At 47.7% G+C, this 19,362-nt stretch overlaps 1 protein-coding gene and 1 long non-coding RNA gene across 2 annotated transcripts in view; one reads left to right on the top strand and one right to left on the bottom strand.

Annotated features, from left to right (window-relative positions):
- LOC309361330 overlaps nucleotides 1–19,362 on the top strand; it is a 1,008,653-nt gene that overhangs the window by 599,372 nt on the left and 389,919 nt on the right. The window lies entirely within an intron of this gene.
- The window catches only part of LOC309361243 (inositol polyphosphate 5-phosphatase OCRL-like), a gene marked incomplete at both ends in the record, with an annotated part of 178,535 nt that overhangs the window by 138,683 nt on the left and 20,490 nt on the right, over nucleotides 1–19,362 (bottom strand). The window contains 5 exon segments of the mRNA XM_081896157.1: nucleotides 15,927–16,092; nucleotides 16,559–16,669; nucleotides 17,164–17,165; nucleotides 17,168–17,298; nucleotides 18,709–18,812. Of these exon segments, the coding sequence (XP_081752283.1) occupies nucleotides 15,927–16,092; nucleotides 16,559–16,669; nucleotides 17,164–17,165; nucleotides 17,168–17,298; nucleotides 18,709–18,812 (514 nt within the window).

Here is a 19,362-nt window from a genome sequence, read left to right as displayed (position 1 = left end):
AGTGGGCTTTGGCCTCCTTCCAGACAGCAGCTTGAAAGGGAAGCAGAGGAAAGCTCAAATGATGACAGAAGGCAGGGGCATCCCACAACCAAGAGTTTTGGTTTGGATGTGACACTTTGAGACTTCCCCAAGCCATCCCGAAGCCCCCATTTCACTCTGGTCCATCTGAGTATCTCCTTTCCACCCATGCCTCCCCTCCCCCCCAAATATTCACAATTAAGAAATCAGAAAACAACCCCCACCTCTCTTTCGACAGAACTAGATGGAATGATCAGGCATAGCACCTCCTGCAGAGAGGATAAAACCAAAATGTTTCCAAGGGACACATTTATCAAGCAAGATATCTGCCCATAGCTCAGTCAGTAGAGTGTGAGACTCTGCATCTCAGGGTCGTGGGTTGGAGCCCCACGTTGGGCAAAATATTCCTGCATTGCAGGGGGTGGACTAGATGACTCTTGTGGTCCCTTCCAACTCTACAATTCCATGATATCCTGTGAGGAGTAGTCTGAAGTGAAGGCAGAAGACAGGAGTTGATCATCATGTGAGCTGCGCACAGGTGGGCTGAAGCGAGCTGCTGACCAGTCCTGTGGAGCCTCCTTTTATTGAGACAAATATGCAAGCTAGGCAGATACATTTTGGCCTGTGACCTTTACACACCTTTGGTCCCGAGATCGTGGGGTGGTACAAAGTTATTTTGGCACCTGTTTCCACCGCGTCATTTTCCCCTTGCACAGTGTATGACGAAGGAGACAAAAGGTCTCAGGGACAAAGGTTACAGACAGGACACCGCAGACTGCTGAGACCGCAAAAGGTCAGACAGAGGGAACGATGTTCCAGACAGCCATGACTTTGTCTGTGAGGGGGAGTATGCTACGCACCCCAGGGTCACGCGTGCAGGCAGACTGTGGCTGCCTGCTGGTGGGGAGTGTGCTCCCTCCGGACCCCACTGCCCACTCCGCGATTATCCCTACAGTAGTCAACTGAGTTTTACTCAAAATCAACACAGCCACGTAATTTGTGCCCATCAATTTAAATAGGTCTGCTGTGGAAAGGACTGATGTTGACTACAACCCTGATGTTTTCTGATTATTTTACAGAGCGTTTCCCTCAATACCAAAAAATGGAGGCAGAGACAATTTACTGAATTTCAAAACCACCGAAGCTTTATTGAATGAACGAATCAGTTTATTACAGTCACAAACCAGAATATGGACTTCTACAGAGATAGAGAAAATGTGGAAGAAGAAGAGTTTGGATTTGATATCCCGCTTTATCACTACCCTAAGGAGTCTCAAAGCAGCTAACATTCTCCTTTCCCTTCCTCCCCCACAACAAACAGGTGAGTGGGGCTGAGAGACTTCAGAGAAGTGTGACTGGCCCAAGGTCAGCCAGCAGCTGCATGTGGAGGAGCGGAGACGCGAAGCCGGTTCCCCAGATTACGAGACTACCGCTCTTAACCACTACACCACACTGGCTCTCATATATATGTAGGTTAAAATCAAAATCTATAAGCTAGAACACAGTAAAGAATACAGATGTGAAACTATTAAAATGTGTAGTTTAAGACCTTAACCGCTAATTTAAAATATGCATGTCAATGCTTTATTATAATTAAGGCAGGTAAAATAATTATTACTCTTAATAGTAGTCATTGCTATGAGGCTTCTTGAAGCAATTCAGAATACAATCAACATTAGCAGAACACTTTCCTTTACAAGGACAACTTAAAAAGCAACAATTTAAAAGCAATAAAAAAGTAATATTGCATAGGAAAGAATTCTAAAACAACAGCAACAAGACACAATGAAACAGCAAGCAACAATTGCCACTCCATCATCGCTGAGCCTTGAAACTTGTGTCTTCTCCCCATAATCGAAACTGACATCAAGTCTTATGTCATCTGGAAGAGAATGAAGGAGAAGAGAGATGAATTTCTGCCACCTTTACTGATTCACCAAATTGACCTGGCCCCCATTTACAAGGAGGCTTCCAGGGCTGGGGTTCTATTTATGGATCCTGCCTTTGGTGGCAACGACTCCTTCCAAGCCTGCAGTTTGGCCATCTTTGTGCTGTGGCAGGATTGCACAGCCACATGACCCAGGAGGTCTGCATCAAGCAAGGATGCTGCAGCTACTGAGTGGGCTCTCCTTAGTCTGGAAAGTGCGACTGAGGGAAGCGGCTGGCTCAGGGGGCGTGACCAGCCCTATTTATCCTTGGCGTGGCCGGGGATCTCCCTCTTTTGCCCGACTTGGTTTTTCGCCTGGGGGGGGGGGGGGTTGCGAGTTGACGTGCATCAGCAGGACTCCCCCTACTGGTGGTTAACCCTTCCCGGACCTCAAGCGGACGGGCTGAAGCCGGATAGTCGGTTAGGACCAATGCCTAAGCCAATACCACTCATCACCTGTAACCAATAAAGTTGTGGCCATATTTAGCCCATTAACCTGAAATAATTGTGTCGTGTGTCTTTATTTCCCCTTGGGGGGGGCGGGAACTCGCCACGCAATAGGGCTCTTTTTGTTTTTTTATGCACCCACAGACCCCAAACGGCTCTCCACAGGAACACAGTGGTGCATCTCATGTATGTGGGGGGGGGATTCCAACACTCCCCCCCCCCATCCCCAGCAAAGGAAAGGGAAGCATTTCCAGCATTTAAAACAGCCCTCAGCACAATGCTTTTAGGACAGCAGCCCTGCCTGGAGAGCGAAGGGGGCTGCTAGGAAGGTCGTCAAAGCATCAAGGCATAGATGAGCCAAAGAATGCAATGAAAACTCTCTTAGAGTCAGAGTGACTGACAGGAAGACTGACAGAACCCCTGTCTGTTGCAGTTGATGGCTGAAGAGTTGAGAAACGGAGAAGGGGTAGAGAGAGGGGGGTGTATAGTGGCTAGAATTCTGGACTAGGAGGACCTGGGAGATCCGAGCGCAAATCCCCACTCAGTCATGAAGTGCACTGTTTGATGTTGGGTCCAGTCACTCTCATCCTAGCCTGCCTAACAGGTTTGTTGTGAGGGGAGAAACAGGGGGAAAGGCAAGCCATCAATGCCACCTTTGTGGGAATGTTCTGGGGTGCAGGAGAGGATATATTGACTAATTATATCCTTATCCAACTTGTGCTAACAAGTTCCCAAAATATCAGCAGAGTTTATAAACATTCCCTTTTAGTTTGCAACGGTAACGTGTGCACAGGTTCGCTAGAACCTCTATAATAATTACTCTGGTAATTTCCCCTTTTGTTCCCTCTTAAAATACAAGACACAACACAGTCTTTATAAAAGTATAAAAGAGTTTACTCACGTTCTGTTCACAATATGATCCCAGAAGGTAGGCAGGCTTAAAAAGGTTACATACACTTAGAATCTATCTTGTAGCAAGATAGTCCTTCTCTCCTCTCTTGGCTGGGAGCCAAGAGAGCATCCTTAGATGTTTCCTCATCGAAGGAAGATGGCAGAGAGAGGCAAGAGGCAAGAAAAAGAGAGGCAAGAGAGCGAGATGGCTGCCTGCCCTGTGCTTTTATCATTACCTGCACAGGTGAGGCCACACCCACCTCTGGTCACATGCGGAGGAAGTCCGTCCCCAGGAAGTTTACCTGCTTGCTGGACAGACATCCCTCCCCATGTTCTAACATGTACACTCTAGGAATGTTGTCATTGACTGCTCCTGTGTTTTACATCCCACATACCCCTTCTCAGGCAATACAACATACACAAAATATAAACAACTTTATTCAACCACCCAGAGTCCCAGCTTGACACGTAGATTCTGGAAACTCTCTCTTGGTAGGGGTTTCGTCAGGATGTCAGCAGTCATCTCTTGGGTGCTGCAGTAGGATAGCTCCACAAGTCCATCCTGGATCATCTGGCGTATGTAGTGGTATTTAACCCCAATGTGTTTTGTTCTGGCCAGGAACTTCTCACTCTGTGTCAGCTTCAGGCAACTTTGATTGTCCTCCAGCAAGCTGACAGGCCCTTTTCTCACCAACCCAAAGTCCTTTATGAGTTGATCAAGCCAGGCGATCTCTCTGCAGGCTTCTGTTGCTGCAATGTATTCTGATTCTGTGGAAGATAATGCTACACAGCTCTGTTTATAACTGCCCCATGCAACAGGTCCATCACCAAACATGAAAACATGACCACTTGTTGATTTATAATCAGCATTATCCCCAGCCCAATCCGCATCAGTATACCCAACCAACTTAGGGTCTCTGACGGCTGGTAACCTTAATTTACAATTCATGGTACCCTTCAAATATCGCACCACCCTCTTTACACCTGCCCAATCATGCTCAGTGGGAGAATTCACTTTTCTGCTAAGAATCCCCACAGCATTAGCTAAGTCAGGTCTACATGTGGTAACTAAATACAAAAGTTTACCAATCGCCGACCTGTAGTCATTGTTGTCTGGCAACTGCTTCGAATCCTGCTGATTCTTCAGGAAGTCAGTAGCCATCGGTGTAGCAACTGGATGTGCGTCTTGCATCTGCATGTGCTCAATTAGCTCGTGGATCTTCTGTCTTTGGCTGAGAAGAAATGAACCGTCCTCTTCTCTTTCCACCTGGATCCCGAGGTAGTACTGGACATCTCCTAGCTCCTTGACCTCCACCTCTTTGCTAAGGTGTTTTACTATCTGTGTATAGTCTTTCTCACTTGCTGTGGCAATAATCAGGTCATCAACAAATGCTAGAATATATGAGAATTGTCCATTATTTGACTTACTGTACAAGCACTTGTCAGCGTCGCCTTGCTTGTACCCAAGTTGCGTCAGCATTTTATGCAACTTCTGGTTCCAGGCTCTAGCAGCCTGTTTAAGTCCATAAAGTCCTTTCTGGAGTTTGCACACTAAATGCGCCTCATGTGGTTTCACAAAACCTTTGGGCTGTTTCATATAAATTTCTTCTGAAATCTGCCCATGTAGAAAAGCGGTAGCAATGTCTATGTGTTTCACTCTCATTTTCTTGGAGGCTGCAATGCTTAAAAGCATTCTTACACTGCTGTACCTCACGGTTGGTGCAAAAACTTCATCATAGTCTTCACCAAAACGCTGTGAAAATCCCTGTGCTACAAGTCTAGCTTTGTAGCGCTGCACTTCTCCTTCTGACCCCTTCTTAACCTTGAAAACCCATTTACTGCCAATGGCCTTCTTACCGGGAGGCAGCTCAGTGAGTGTCCAGGTCTTGTTCTGATGCAGTGCATCCATCTCCTCCTGCATGGCCTTCCTCCAGAGACTGGCTTCTGCAGCTGGCATCTCCTGTATCTCTTCCCAAGTGGAAGGTTCCTGTGGAAACGCCGACCCTGCAAAGTAGGACAACCGTAATGGTGGGACACCTTTGTTGGTTCTGGACGAGCGTCTGACCTCTGGTTCTGCAACCGCATCAGCTTCCTCATCCTCCTCCAACGCAGGCATGTCCCCATCTGAGTCCTCATCTTCGTCTCTGGTGCCGCCAGGGTTCTGGTCCTCTGCGTCTTCTAGTGTGTTGCCTGTAGGGGGCGCTGTAACACTCGAAGGCAGATTATTACTTTGTGGGGTCTCAAAAGGGAAATATACAAACTCTTGAGTCCTTTCTGACTCATCTGAAGAATCCACAACAGTGTTCTTAGTGTCTACTTTTCCATATTCATCAAAATAAACCGCATGGTATGCATTTGTCTTACCAGTTTGTAAGTCCATAATTCTGTATCCTTTGCCTCCAGAGGCATATCCCACAAGGATACCTGCTTTTGCCCTGGAGTCAAGCTTGTGTCTGTGTTCTTTGGGCACGTGGAAGTAACACGGACTTCCAAACACACGTATGTGCGAAAGATTGGGAGCTTTCCCATGCCAAAGTTCAAATGGTGTGCGCTCTGCACCTTTAGTTGGCAGTCTATTCTGCAAATAGACCGACGTGTACACTCCTTCGGCCCACAGCTTCTGTGGCAAACATGCATCCTTTAGCATGCACCTTGTCATGTCCATAATGGACCTAAACTTTCTCTCAGCTATGGCATTCTGCTGTGGTGTGTAAGGAATTGTGGTTACGTGTGCAATTCCTTCCTTGGCCAGGAGAGCCTGCGTTTCATTTGAGCAGTACTCACCTCCATTGTCACTCATTAGCACAGCTGGAGCTCTTTGGAATTTATTCTTGACCATGGCAATGTATTCCTGGAGCTTGTCCACTGTCTCACTCTTCTCTTTGAGGAAATATACAACACAAAATCTTGAAAAGTCATCCAGAAATATTAAAATATATCTATTCTTTCCCAGTGAGGGAACATTCATGGGTCCACATATGTCAGTGTGCACTATGTCAAGCACTTTGTTGCTTCTTTGTTCTGCACAACGTGGAAATGAAGGTTTTACAGCCTTCTCAGTAATACAGCTTATGCACTTTGCTGGAGCTTTGTTGCTCTGCTTTACCTGCAAACCTCTTACAAGATCTCTTTTCTGTAGATCCAGAATGATGTTGGTGTCTCTATGTCCAAGCCTTCTGTGCCATAGGTCCAGATCTGCTTCATCCTTCTGGCTGGAATGTGCCACTTTTGCAGACTGATTCTCTGAAACATCAAGCTCATATACACCATTGATTAGCTTTGCTTGAGCAAGCACTTTGTCATTTCTAGTCACTTTACATTCTCCATTTCCAAATGTGATCTGGAAACCTTTCTTGTCCAATGTGGACACGCTGATTAAATTGCAGCTCAGCTCTGGTACGTACAAAACTCTAGAGATTGTGTTCTCAATGCATTCGTTGTTTATATTGCATTTCAGACTCATGGAACCTGCACCTTTTGCTTTAACAATGTTGCCATCTGCAATCTCAATTTCAGATCCTTCTTCATCATTTATCTCATTAAAATAGTCCCTTTTATATGAAAAATGTGAACTGGCACCTGAATCTAAAATCCATTTATTACGTCTATTCTCACGATTCTGGACTGTTAAATTCCTTTCTTGCAGTAGCCATGTGCATTCACATTTCCCCTTCTTTTCTCCTTTTGGCTGAAAGGGGTGGGGTTTCTTTGCTTTAGGAGCCCTGCAATTCTTTGCAATGTGTCCTTCTTTGTTACAATTGAAACAAATCACTTTCTTAGGCATCTCTTTCGACTTTGTAAATTGCCTAGATGCATAACTACTGTCTTTGCTTCTAGCATTTCTCACTGGAGATTCAGCTCTATCTCTGCATTCTTCTTTTAAATAACCAATCAAGTCTTTAAAAGTCAGACCTTGTCTATGATCCATCAAACTTACAAATGCGCTAAAGCGTGGTCCAAGTGATGATAACAAAAATGCTATCTTTGTATCTTCATCAAAAGCTTTGGGAGTCAAATCAATTCTTTGAATAATCTCAGTAAACTTGTTGATGTGCTCTGTGAATTCCTCTTTTGAATTCATCCTCAATCTGGTTAATTTACACACCAAGTTTCTGAAGCAGTTTATGCTAGATTCTCCATACACGCGCTCAATATCTCTTAAGATTTGAGATGCATCGTCTGTACTATTTATTAATGATAGCTGCTCATCGCGAAGTCCACTCAAAATTATGTGTCTAGCTTCGCTGTTCATGCGTTTCCAAGCACTTATCTTGGCTAAATCCTCCTCAGACGATCCTGTAGGCTGAGGCTTTAAAGCTTCCAAAATGTGCTTATAATCTAAACATGCTATCAAGCGATGCTTCCAGTGTATGAAATTGTGTTCATTCAGCACAGGCATTCCTAGCTTTGCATCACTATCAAAAGCTGCTCTAGCCATCTTAAAATCCAAAAATTTGAAAATTCTTCAAAATTTCAAAATTTCTCAAAATTTTAAAATCAAAATCTCAAAAATCTCAAAATAATTCTTCACTGCCTTGGGTCACTGTGAACTCTGAGGGAAAGGGGGGGGGTTGCTTAATCCCCACTGCACAATGGAACAAAGGACCATGTGCTTACCAGGAAGTTAACTCAGAAAAATACTACTCAACTCAAAATCACAATCCAAAGCAATCCTTCAAAAATGCGCAGAAATATGCAATACTGGGCCCCATAACCCTTTGTGGGAATGTTCTGGGGTGCAGGAGAGGATATATTGACTAATTATATCCTTATCCAACTTGTGCTAACAAGTTCCCAAAATATCAGCAGAGTTTATAAACATTCCCTTTTAGTTTGCAACGGTAACGTGTGCACAGGTTCGCTAGAACCTCTATAATAATTACTCTGGTAATTTCCCCTTTTGTTCCCTCTTAAAATACAAGACACAACACAGTCTTTATAAAAGTATAAAAGAGTTTACTCACGTTCTGTTCACAATATGATCCCAGAAGGTAGGCAGGCTTAAAAAGGTTACATACACTTAGAATCTATCTTGTAGCAAGATAGTCCTTCTCTCCTCTCTTGGCTGGGAGCCAAGAGAGCATCCTTAGATGTTTCCTCATCGAAGGAAGATGGCAGAGAGAGGCAAGAGGCAAGAAAAAGAGAGGCAAGAGAGCGAGATGGCTGCCTGCCCTGTGCTTTTATCATTACCTGCACAGGTGAGGCCACACCCACCTCTGGTCACATGCGGAGGAAGTCCGTCCCCAGGAAGTTTACCTGCTTGCTGGACAGACATCCCTCCCCATGTTCTAACATGTACACTCTAGGAATGTTGTCATTGACTGCTCCTGTGTTTTACATCCCACAACCTTGAACTGCTTGGATGAAAAGTGGGCTACGAATGTAATAAAAAGCACCCCCAAATAATGATCATGGAAGGTCTAGTCCAACCCCCTGCAATGCAGGAATCTGCAGCTGTACCTTCTGGGAATCGGGCCTGCAACCTTGGTGCTATCTGCAGCTCCCTCTAACCAGCTGAGCTGCAATGAGATTGGAGGGAGAATGGGAAGGCGGGTGGGAAGAGAAGTTAAGCTGTTCAGGAAGGGGTTAAATTCCATGGGGATGCTGGCCGTGTGGGGGACCCCAAGCCCTCGCCCCAGAAGATTAAAAGAAAGAAGCAGAAGACATCCTACTTACAGATTCACGATGCTGGCCATCTCTTCAGCTGAAATCCCCTCCTGTTTAAACTCAACTGCTTTAAAATGCTCACACAACACTAACTGTGAACCTTGCCTCCAACCCTATTGCGACTCCTCTCTGTCTAAAGTATACAGGAAAATAGGTGCACAAAATATACAGAGGAAAATGAAATGATAAAGTGAAAGCATTTGCTGAAATACAGTAGAGAACTCACGCCTCCCGAGTTGAGGGAGGCCTTGCTTTGCATGCAGGAGATCCCAGGTTCAGTCCAGGATCTCCACTAGACAGGGCTGGGACTGCCCCCGTCTGAAAACCCTGCAGCGCTGCTGCCAGTCAGTGTAGGCAGTGCTAGGCTAGATTGACTCTGTCAAGTGCAACTTCCTATGAATGCTCCTCTTATACGATTTCTCGAGACACAAGCAAGCTACCTTATCAACGAGTTGTGAGAGTTCATTCATGACTTTTAACAAACAGCAGAAACCATTTTATTATTTCTATGTGAGTACAGAAATCCTGAATATGAAAGGAAGGAAACCTCCTGCCTCTGCAATAAAGGCAGCTGCACTGCTAGGTGAGCTGTCCCGATGCCAACTGAAACAGACCCTCCAAAGGTGAAAAGGGAATTTTGAGCATCTGAGCACAACTGGGCCGTCTTCTGCGTTAACGTGAAGTGCAGGAAGTGATTGCCTTGAGCAGGGGTAGGCAAGCGAAGGCCCGGGGGCCGGACAGTCCGGGAATCAATGTGTTTTTCCATGAGCAGAATGTGTCCTTTCATTTAAAATGCATCTCTGGGTTCTTGGTGGGGCATAGGAATTCGTTCATTTTCTCTCTCCAAAATATAGTCCAGCCCCCCACATGCTGTGAGGGACGGTGGACCAGCCCACGGCTGAAAAAGGTTGCTGACCTCTGGCCCTTGCTGATTCTACTGAGTCCATCAGTAGATTGTTGTGAAGTGACCTGGCATTTTTAATGAAGTGCAATATAGGCTTGTCTTACATCTTTAACAACAACAACAACAACACAGTAAATTGCACAGAAGAATTCCATGTTGCCTGTGGGAGCGGCTGGGTAGACCTCTTTGCAGCTGCATGATCCATGCATTTGATCTATAAGCAACTGGTCAATCTTCATAATTGGCTCTGGCTTCGTGTAGGAGATTGAACGCATTCTTCTAGTTCTCAGCCCTGTATTCCACCCCCACCCCCCTCCTCCTATACTCGGACGGTGCCGACTACTCATCTCTACAGAGTGAAATGTTTATGAGTCCTGCAGATCTAGTCTCAGACGTCAAAGCTCTACCCCAAAGACGGGGGAGCCTGTGACCTTCTAGAGCATACATTTCTTTGGACTGCTATATGCTGAAGTGAACAAATGTTTTGTCTGAAACCCTTGAGAGCTTCTGTGGGCCGCCCTAGAGACCACTGGGCTAGAGGGATCATGGGGATGACTTGTTCCACAACAGCAGATGGCATGCAGAAATTTAAACTGTAGCAAAGGGAGGTAAACTGTCTAGCTAGCATGCACTCCTCTTAGCCAAAGCCCCAAGAATTGCAAGCGTGGAGCCACACAAACACGCCTGATCTCGACACTGTCTTGGGGGAAACTCCTGATGCTGGAAAATTCATGTGCTCAATTTCTGCTCATTGAGACAGGAGCCAAAGAAAGCACACGCAGAGTAGGGGAGCTCATAAAAAAGGTTTCTTTGGGAGGGGGTGGGTTGAGGTTTGCTCCCATGTGAAAGCGAAAGAGCAGGCTTTCACAGAGAAAGGAGCAGAGTAAGGCGGAACCTACTGGGACCCGTGCTTTCCAGGCACGCTGACGGGAGGGATGAGTCCAGCATTGCATTGTTGGGTCGTATTTCCAGTGACAACTATTTATGACAGAGGTTTACAGAAAATTGATCTAAACCCTCTGCTTGTAAGAGGCTATGGGCATTTGAAGAAGCCCATCATAATCTTTACATGAAATGTATCTTTAGAACACCGGTGGCGTCATGTCCCCATTTGTTGCCTTAGTTTCTCCATCAATGCACCACCCACAATTTGCCATCATATTGGCATCAGGTGTTCTCCAGGCCAGTGAATGTCAGCAACCCCTTCTTCTCAAGCTGCTTCCCCAGTTTCATCCAAAATAGAAAGAAATGCCATTTGGTGGCCCAGTGAGAAGCTTTGGGAAGTAATGAAATACATTTCTGAAAGTTATTTATGGATGCACAAGGTCACCACATCTTTGCTTAAGGTGAATGGAAAGGAACATTTCCCCAGGCGGCACACCACTGTCCCCGAATCTCGTCCGCTGCTTGGTCATTTCAACAGATTGTGTGTACATTTCAGAAAGCTTCCCCTTGCCTACAAATGAAGTGCATGATTTTTCAAAAACTTATTAATGCCCCGTGCTTTTACTTCTGGTGTGGTAAAAAATGGCAGAATCTGGCTATCATTTAAAGCAGTGTAAGACGCTGGTTTACGTTTCCCCTCACATTTGGTGACTAGGTAGGGATATGCAGTTTTGTGTTTTGTTTTTTGAAGAGTTGCTAAGGAGTCCTGCTGCTTCCGAGTTTTATTTTGGGGGTTGTTGTTGTTTTTGTTTACAAAAAGGTAGTCCAGTTGTAACCCTTTTCTAGGTACAATTCTGTACATTCTGGTACTACCTGTTCACTCATGGTCCCTCCAAATCCCTTTGTTTCTTTTAGCAATGTGTCCTTGTGTATCTGCACAAGCTTTTCAAAGCCTGCTACCTTTGCTTACAGAATTTCTCCTGAGGGGCGCTTTGAACATGTCCCGTAATACATGTGGATAAAAGGAATCGCCTTTGTTAATTTCAAAAGCCATTTTATTTCTTCCATGATTTTCCTCTCTTGTTAATTTATTTTGTAAAAGCAAGTGGGGTTTAGTCACCAGAGAGGTGGAGTCTGTGGTTTTGCTCAATAGGTCATGGTCATTTCAAGAGCCATAGGGCCTGAGATGGTTCCAGCTCTAATTTACGTGTAAGATTAGGAGTCCAAGAATGTGGAATCAGTACTGCAGAAGGTCAGTTCTGACATACTTCCCCCCTAAATAGTGGGTGAAGTCCTTTTGGAAAGGACTCAAAGGTTTCAAAGTGTCAAGTTTTGCTGTACTGAAGGACTGTCCATATCTAATCTATTAGAACACTGAACCCTCCTCCCCACTCCAGGAATTTTGCTATCCAGTTGCTCATCTCATTTCCATGGAGGACATTCCGAGAAAGAAAAGTGGGTTTGAATTTGGATAATAAAAGTTTCCAGTCGAGTAGATTTATATATTTTAGTGAAGGTAAGCAACTTAAAATGACCCCAGACCCAGTAAAACTCATTACAAAGAGAAGAGAAACAACATTTAAAAGCAGATACAAATAATGAGGCATTATTCTTTTCTCAAGAAGCCAGCAAAATTTCATCTTTCCTGTTTTATTTTAAGCATGCTTTTTATTCAAGTTTTTAACAAACAACAAGGTGGTAAGCTGCTGACTATAGGCAGACCATCCTTTCTCAAGGGCCATTCCAAATGGGATGAGGTACATCCTGGATAGCATGAAGAACAATCCAGCCCTGGGGTGCATAACGTGAGGTCGAGGAATGCCACAATGGAGAGAAGCCCCTCACCAAGAGAGCTGGCACAAGGGCTGAGAATTGTATCCCGCCTGCTTTCCACAGTAGCATTCCTACTACCCTTCTCCTGATTTGGGGCAATGGGAGAGTCAAATCATTCCCCGCGTCTTCTAGTGGCGAGTCTCAGAGAGCCGCTTTGCTAGGGATAGACAGACAATGGTTGGGAACACTTGGGTTCTTCTGAGCCGCTCTAAGGAAGACCGTATGCTGGATGTCCCACCCGCTGCGCTCCACCAAGGTGCCACTATACTCACAGCAGGAGCTCGTAAGAGCGAGTCGGTAGCTAAGATATAAATCAATTGGGACGTTTGGAACCTGCACACCCCAAAACTGGTACGGGATTCCAGCCCACACCCATCCTTTCAATGGTACCGTCCCCCTCAGCTCACCTGGTGGCAGGCATTCTTGAAGAGGTGGTCCACCAAAAGCCAGATCTCCTTGGCCGCTCAGTGGAGCCATCACCATCCTGGGGTACGATATCCAGAAACTGCTTCTCCTGGAGGTCCAATGACAAGCGGGACTGGCATGAGAGCCTGACAGAATGTGTGCCAGTATGCATTCTTTCCTTGCTCCAGCTGGGTGGACAAGTCTTGCCCTCTGAGGCCAGAACTAGGGCTGGGCGATAGCTGGCTTTCAACACGGTGATATATCACTAGCTAAACATTGCAATACACCAATATATCACGATGTCTGAAATAAGATGGAGCTATGTAGAGGCATTGGCTGGCTTCACGGTTTCCCCCGCATTGTGATTTCGGCTGCCCCCTGCAGGAGGGCAGGGGAAAGCTGAACCGGCAGAGTCCACAGGGGCTGCAGGAATCTAAAGAAGCATTGTCTGGCTTCACAGTTTCCCCCCACATGGTGTTTTTTGCATAGTACACACACACACATCATGATTCGCAATATATTGCCAGGTCAGAAATTATGAAACCAGTCTCACTATCTAGACTTCAAGCTGATTTGAAAATATATCGCCCGGCCCTAGCCACAGCAAGCATCTCAAGTGGGGAAACAAAAAACTAATTGCTCGCACCCCAAATCCAAGCTCCCCCTCCCCCTATTAATATGCAGCTAGTAATCCTCCCACTCCGGATGTGCAGTTCACCCAAAAGCTTACTGAATATGCAGCTGTGGACATGAGGTTTGGCTAACATTTTATTTAAATTGTTGGAACCTGCCCTGGGACCTTAGGGTGAAGGGCAGGAAATAAGTAACAAAAACAGCAACAGAACATGGATGGGCCTTCATAGGTTGATGGGCTGCAGCCCCAGCCAGCATGATGAGATGAGGGGGTCACATGTTCACCACCCCTTGTCTAGAGCACGTTGCAGAGGCAGGGGTAGAAACTGAGCAACAGCTGGAGCCCCAGCCCACGACTTTGTCTGGGCAATGCAGCACACAGCAGCTGGTGAACAATGCCTCCAGCCTCCTTCCCATCTTCCTCTCCAGGAATGTTCAGGGTGGTTATTTCTATCTCAAGCTACCACATTCAAGAGAAAGAGAAAGAGAGGAGGGGGAGCAAGAGAGCTTTAGGAGCACAGCAGTGGCAAGCAGCCCATCACTGAAAGGAGTTGGCAAGGATGGAGATTTTGATCCCCTCATCCCCAGGGCAGCTGTTGATTAGGACCCAGTTCATCCCCCCCCCCCGCCAATACTCCCCGCCCCTGTCTTGAGAGAGAGAGAGAGAGAGAGAGAGAGAGAGAGAGAGAGAGAGAGTATTGGTGTGGGGAATGACACATGCTGTATCAGAGTAGCTGGTGCATGCTAAAGAACACAGGAGCCTTGCTGGGTTAGATCAGCATTCTGTTCCCACAATGGCCAACCACATGCCCTTGGGAGTCCATAGGGACACGGGGACAAGAGCACTCTGTCCATCATGTTCCCCAGAAACTGGTAATCAAAAGCATGTGGTTTGTGATAATAGTGGCAAGAAATAGCCCTGACCGGAGGATCAACATATCCTCCATGATTCTAAATGTCTACAGCTGTCCAAATTGACAGTCACCACGGTCTCCTTGTGGCTAGGATAATACACCCAAGTTGATCTGATTTCGAGAGGAGTGACATTTCCCTGAGCCACCCCAAAGCAGCCACTACCGCTTCCCAAATGCCAGTGCTCAGGTGGTGAGAGTAAGCCAGAGTGGCACAGCCTGTGCAGCAGTTGCTGAGCACAGAGACAAGGAGAAAACTGGCTCTTGGGGCCAGAGGGGGCTGGCGCCTGCATCATGAGACTGGGCTTTCTGCCTCCCGTGCTGCCAATCGCAAGCGGACCCAGAGTCAAGCAGCGATGGCAAATTCTGGTTTCGTCTCCGTTCTCCTCTGCCGAGTTCTACAAGGGCCACGTTGAGACTAGGGGAGAGACCAAAGCAGAGAGCTAGAGCCACCACCTGGACTGGATTTGAGTCAGAAGGCAGGCAGGTGTGGGTACCTGAGAGGAAAGTCCGGTTGGTGGGGTAGTGCCTGGTTTGCCCTAAGGGACCAGCTGCCACTGCATGGAGCAGCTGCTGATCGTTGACAAGGGCAACTCCATTTACGTGCCTTCGAGGCACATGCACACTGCCGCAGAGCTGGAAGGGGCACTGGAAGGGGCAAAAATGTCCCCCCCCCCAAGAGCACAAAAGCGGCAAAGTGGCATGGAAACAGCATCTCGACTCCCTCCCAGGAGCTTTGGCACCGACCTTTCAGACCTGTGGAGAGTTGGAGCAAGGAGTTTTGCAGGGAGGCTGCTGGTTTTCAAAAGGCCTTTCAAAAGGGCTTCCGGGAGTTTAGAGGGTGTTTGCAGGCTTTTCCAATGCTGCCCCCAATATACGCAATTTCATTTAAACGCACAGTACCTCGGAACGCAACCCCCGTGTAAACCTGCTTTGAGCCCGCTACAAGAACATCTAGAGGATAGCAAACCAACTGTTACCTTTTCTAGGAAGCCGTCTTCTCCCTGAGATCAGAGGAGGAAGGCAAGAGCAACAGACAACCAAGGGTGTTAATGGCACAGGCCATTTTTGGACGGACTGCTCTCACTGGTTCCCTGCGATGCCAAAAGGTGTTTGGGGACCCTCCAGCATTGCTTGGCTTCAATTCATTTGTCTGTGTGTCTTTGTTTAAAGCTGGTCACACACACTTTTACACTTTGGGCTCAGCTGCTTTGACGTGTGGCCCTTGGAGGCTTGAGCATGGGGCAATGCAGCCCACAAATGTTAAGCCTCCCCTGCTCTACCAAACTCCCAAGGTTTGAGGGAGGAGGGTTGGGAAGAGGAGGGGAAAAGGAAGGCCTTCCCTAGATGAGCCTTGGGGTCCCTTTCCAACTCTACAGTTCTCTGATTCCAGAGAGAGACGCGCTGGGCTCCAAGTATCCCTCGCAGGGCTCAGCGCGAAGCCATGGCTTCCAATACTGGCTGTCACTGAGCTTGGGGATAAAGGAGAAGTGGAGGGTGACCTGCCCGTTGTTTGTGATCTGGAACCTCTCCTTCTGCAGCTGCCGGAACTTCACATTCTCAAACGGAAACTGCAGAGCAAAACGGGGGGGGGGGGGGAGGAAAGAGAGTGTTTGCCTTCAGCAGAGGCAAGGAAACGTGCTCCAGGGGGGAGTTTGTCCTTGGCCCCGGCCTCTCATTTAGGGGACTGCACATGCAACAGGTCCACGTGGGGCTCTCCAGATATTGCTGCACTTGCCACTGGCCACGTTGGCTGGGGATGATGGGAGTTGTAGTCCAGCATCTGGAGGGCACCACGCTGGCGACCCCTGGAGTCTTTGCCTGCAAGGAAGAGGAAGAGGCTGCCGCTCAGTGGAAGGGCATCTGCCTTGCATGCAAAGGTCCCAGGTTCTATCCCCAGCATCTTCAGGTAGGGCTGGGAGAGATCCCCCGGAAATCCTGGGGAACCGCTCAAGACTGAGCTAGATGGGCCAAGGCCTTCTTTCCCCCCTGGTCTTTTTGCAGCAAACCCTCTTTAAGGGGTTGGAGAGGATCCTATTCGTCCTTACCTCCCTCCAGGGAGGGAAGGAATTCGTTCTCCATCCTGTCCATCAACTGAACAATATCCTCAATCACTTTCCGGTACCGTCGGTCATCCACAACCTTCACCTATGGGGGGGGCAGAGCACATTTGTTGGGGCTATGGACTAAAAAGGGGGGGCATGAGTTAAGAGCAGAAAGGCCTGATGCACCCCCTGTTCCCAGCCCTGAAAGAGGCAAGTACTGTAACTCTGAGAGCTTCCCCAGGATGGCAGCGGCTGTGACTTCCAGAGCCAATGGGCTGAAGCCCAATGCTCCAAGCCAAGTACCACAGAAGCTCCATTGCATGAATGGAGCCAACGGTTAAGGTATACAGTTCAGCCCATGTGGTCTGCCATGCCTGCAGGAGCAGCGTGTACTCAGAACAGTGGAGAATGGTAGCCTAGGGATTTAACAGAGCCAAAACCTGTCCACTCCTTGCACCGGAAGTCATTGGCCAAGGAGGAGCTCTGTGGAAAGGGGCCTGGTTGTTGGTCAGGGCCTGCCCAGATTCGAGGAGGTGCCACATAGCAGGCAACTAAAAAGCCTGAATAGACGATAGCCCTGGCCAGGGCAGGTGTTACCCTGTGAGGAAGAGGGAGCTGGCGGGCTTGTGGTCGCTCCTTTTCAATTCCATGTGGCTTCGGTAGCTGAGCTGATTCACGCTGCCTCCTCGCCAGAGGATTGGCTCACACCATGCTGGCACACGGCACTTCCCACTGCAAGGAGACAGTTGGACTGGCTGAGGCAACACACAAGGCTCACACAGTCAAACTTTGGCTCCACACACGGCCTGTGATCTTGACCACGGTCAAGAGCTGGAGATGATGGGGCTTGGGAGTCCAACTTCTGAAGGGGCGGACCTTGCAGGTGTGCAGGCATTTTGCCTCATGGAGAGAGTTGTCAGGAAATCAAAAGCTGCCTTCTACCAGGTCAGAATGATTTTCTGACCTCCCCCAGTTTGGATTCCTACATTGCAGGGGGTTGGACGAGATGACCCTCGTGATCCCTTCCAACCCCACAATTCATTAATTAAGTCTCCTCTGGCTGGCAGCAGCTCTCTGTGGCCCAATCCTTTTTCAGGTGGAGGTGCCTTTCAACTTGAGACTCTGCATACAAAGCATATGGCACACCACCAAATGATGATCCTTCCCCAAAGCAAGGGGCCCCGTTATTCTTGTTCAGACACTATTTTTTCAGTGATCCAAAAGACCCTTTCTGGCACCTGAAATGCTGCCCAAAGGAGCCTGCCGTTTTCCGGCTTCGTCACTACATGTTCCGCCTGTCCTTTTGATTTCCCCATTACCACAGCAAGAGCAATGAAACTAGCAGGCCTAGGTGGCTTCTGACAGTTGTCAAGAACCACAAGAATATGCCACATCCTGGATGGTGAGGCTCAATGGCTACTAGCCATAATGGCCAGAGAACATACTCCACCAAGAGAAGCAGTATGGCTTGGAGGAGGGGAGCGTGCTGTTGCACCCAGGTCCTGTTTGTGGGCTCCCCGAGAGGCATCTCATTGGCCAATGTGAGAACAGGATGCTGGGCCAGATGGACCAATGGCCTGATCCAGCAGGGCTGCTCTCATGCTCTTATGCCCTGGCAGACTCATCTTGAGAGAGCACCAAGTCTCATTCCCAGACTTCCTTGACACAAACAGGATTCTCTGCTTAAACACGCCATGAAACAGGATGCTGATTATCAGGACAAATGTGGGGGAAAGGCTGCTTGTGGAAAAGGAGCCAAAGCATTTCCAGAGACTTTGAGCAGGGATGGCTTGAGGAAGACAACATATCACAGCCTTGCATTTCACAACTCGCCTAGCAGCCTTTGGCAACCGGGAATTCCATGCAAGCAAAGTGAGCAGGTGAAGGAGAGCTGGATCTCTCTCTTCCTCCGTGGCTTGGTGTCCATTCTGGCTGCAGAGGAAAGGAAGTCCGTCCAGCCCTCAACTCTAGCCCTCCTCCAACAGCTTGCTTAGCAGAAAGCCATGTTTAAAATATATGTTTTACTAGCCTGCTCAGGAGGATGGAAAGGCAGGACACTACTAGCATCTCAGCAGACTAGGAAAAACAAACAAGCCTTGCAGAAGAATGATTGAGAGGACTTACTTACAAAGGCTCAACTATCAAGCAGGATCTGTTTTAGAGTCGAATTTGTACGTCGGGATGAACTTGATCTCTCCCTCTGTGAAATCAGCAAAAGCTGTCTTTTGGGTACGCTGAATGTTTAGCTAAAGCCAAAAAGAAATTGCTTATCAGCAGAGAAGCAGAAGACCCCCTGTTGCCTGACAATGGAGTCTATTAACAGCCACTGTTGTGCTGGAAGACCAAGGTGAAGTACTAGTAGGTTAAAGGTAAAGGTAAAGGGACCCCTGACCATTAGGTCCAGTCGTGACCGACTGGGGTTGCGGCGCTCATCTCGCGTTATTGGCCGAGGGAGCCGGCGTACAGCTTCCGGGTCATGTGGCCAGCATGACTAAGCCGCTTCTGGTGAACCAGAACAGCACACAGAAACAGCGTTTACCTTCCCGCCAGAGCAGTACCTATTGATCTACTTGCACTTGGACGTGCTTTTGAACTGCTAGGTTGGCAGGAGCAGGGACAGAGCAAGGGGAGCTCACCCCGTCGCGGGGATTCGAACCGCTGACCTTCTGATCGGCAAGCCCTAGGCTCTGTGGTTTAACCCACAGCGCCACCCGCGTCCCTACTAGTAGGTTAGCCAAGTGCAAAAAAGGGGTATACCTGCTGAGATCCTATCTTATACCCAATTCTTAAAGGTAC

The sequence above is a fragment of the Podarcis melisellensis genome (genome assembly GCF_964234715.1).
Source record: "Podarcis melisellensis genome assembly, chromosome: W".
Lineage (NCBI taxonomy): Eukaryota > Metazoa > Chordata > Lepidosauria > Squamata > Lacertidae > Podarcis > Podarcis melisellensis.
The sequence above is the reverse complement of the archived record's forward strand: the minus strand, read 5'-3'. Positions and strand labels throughout refer to the sequence as shown.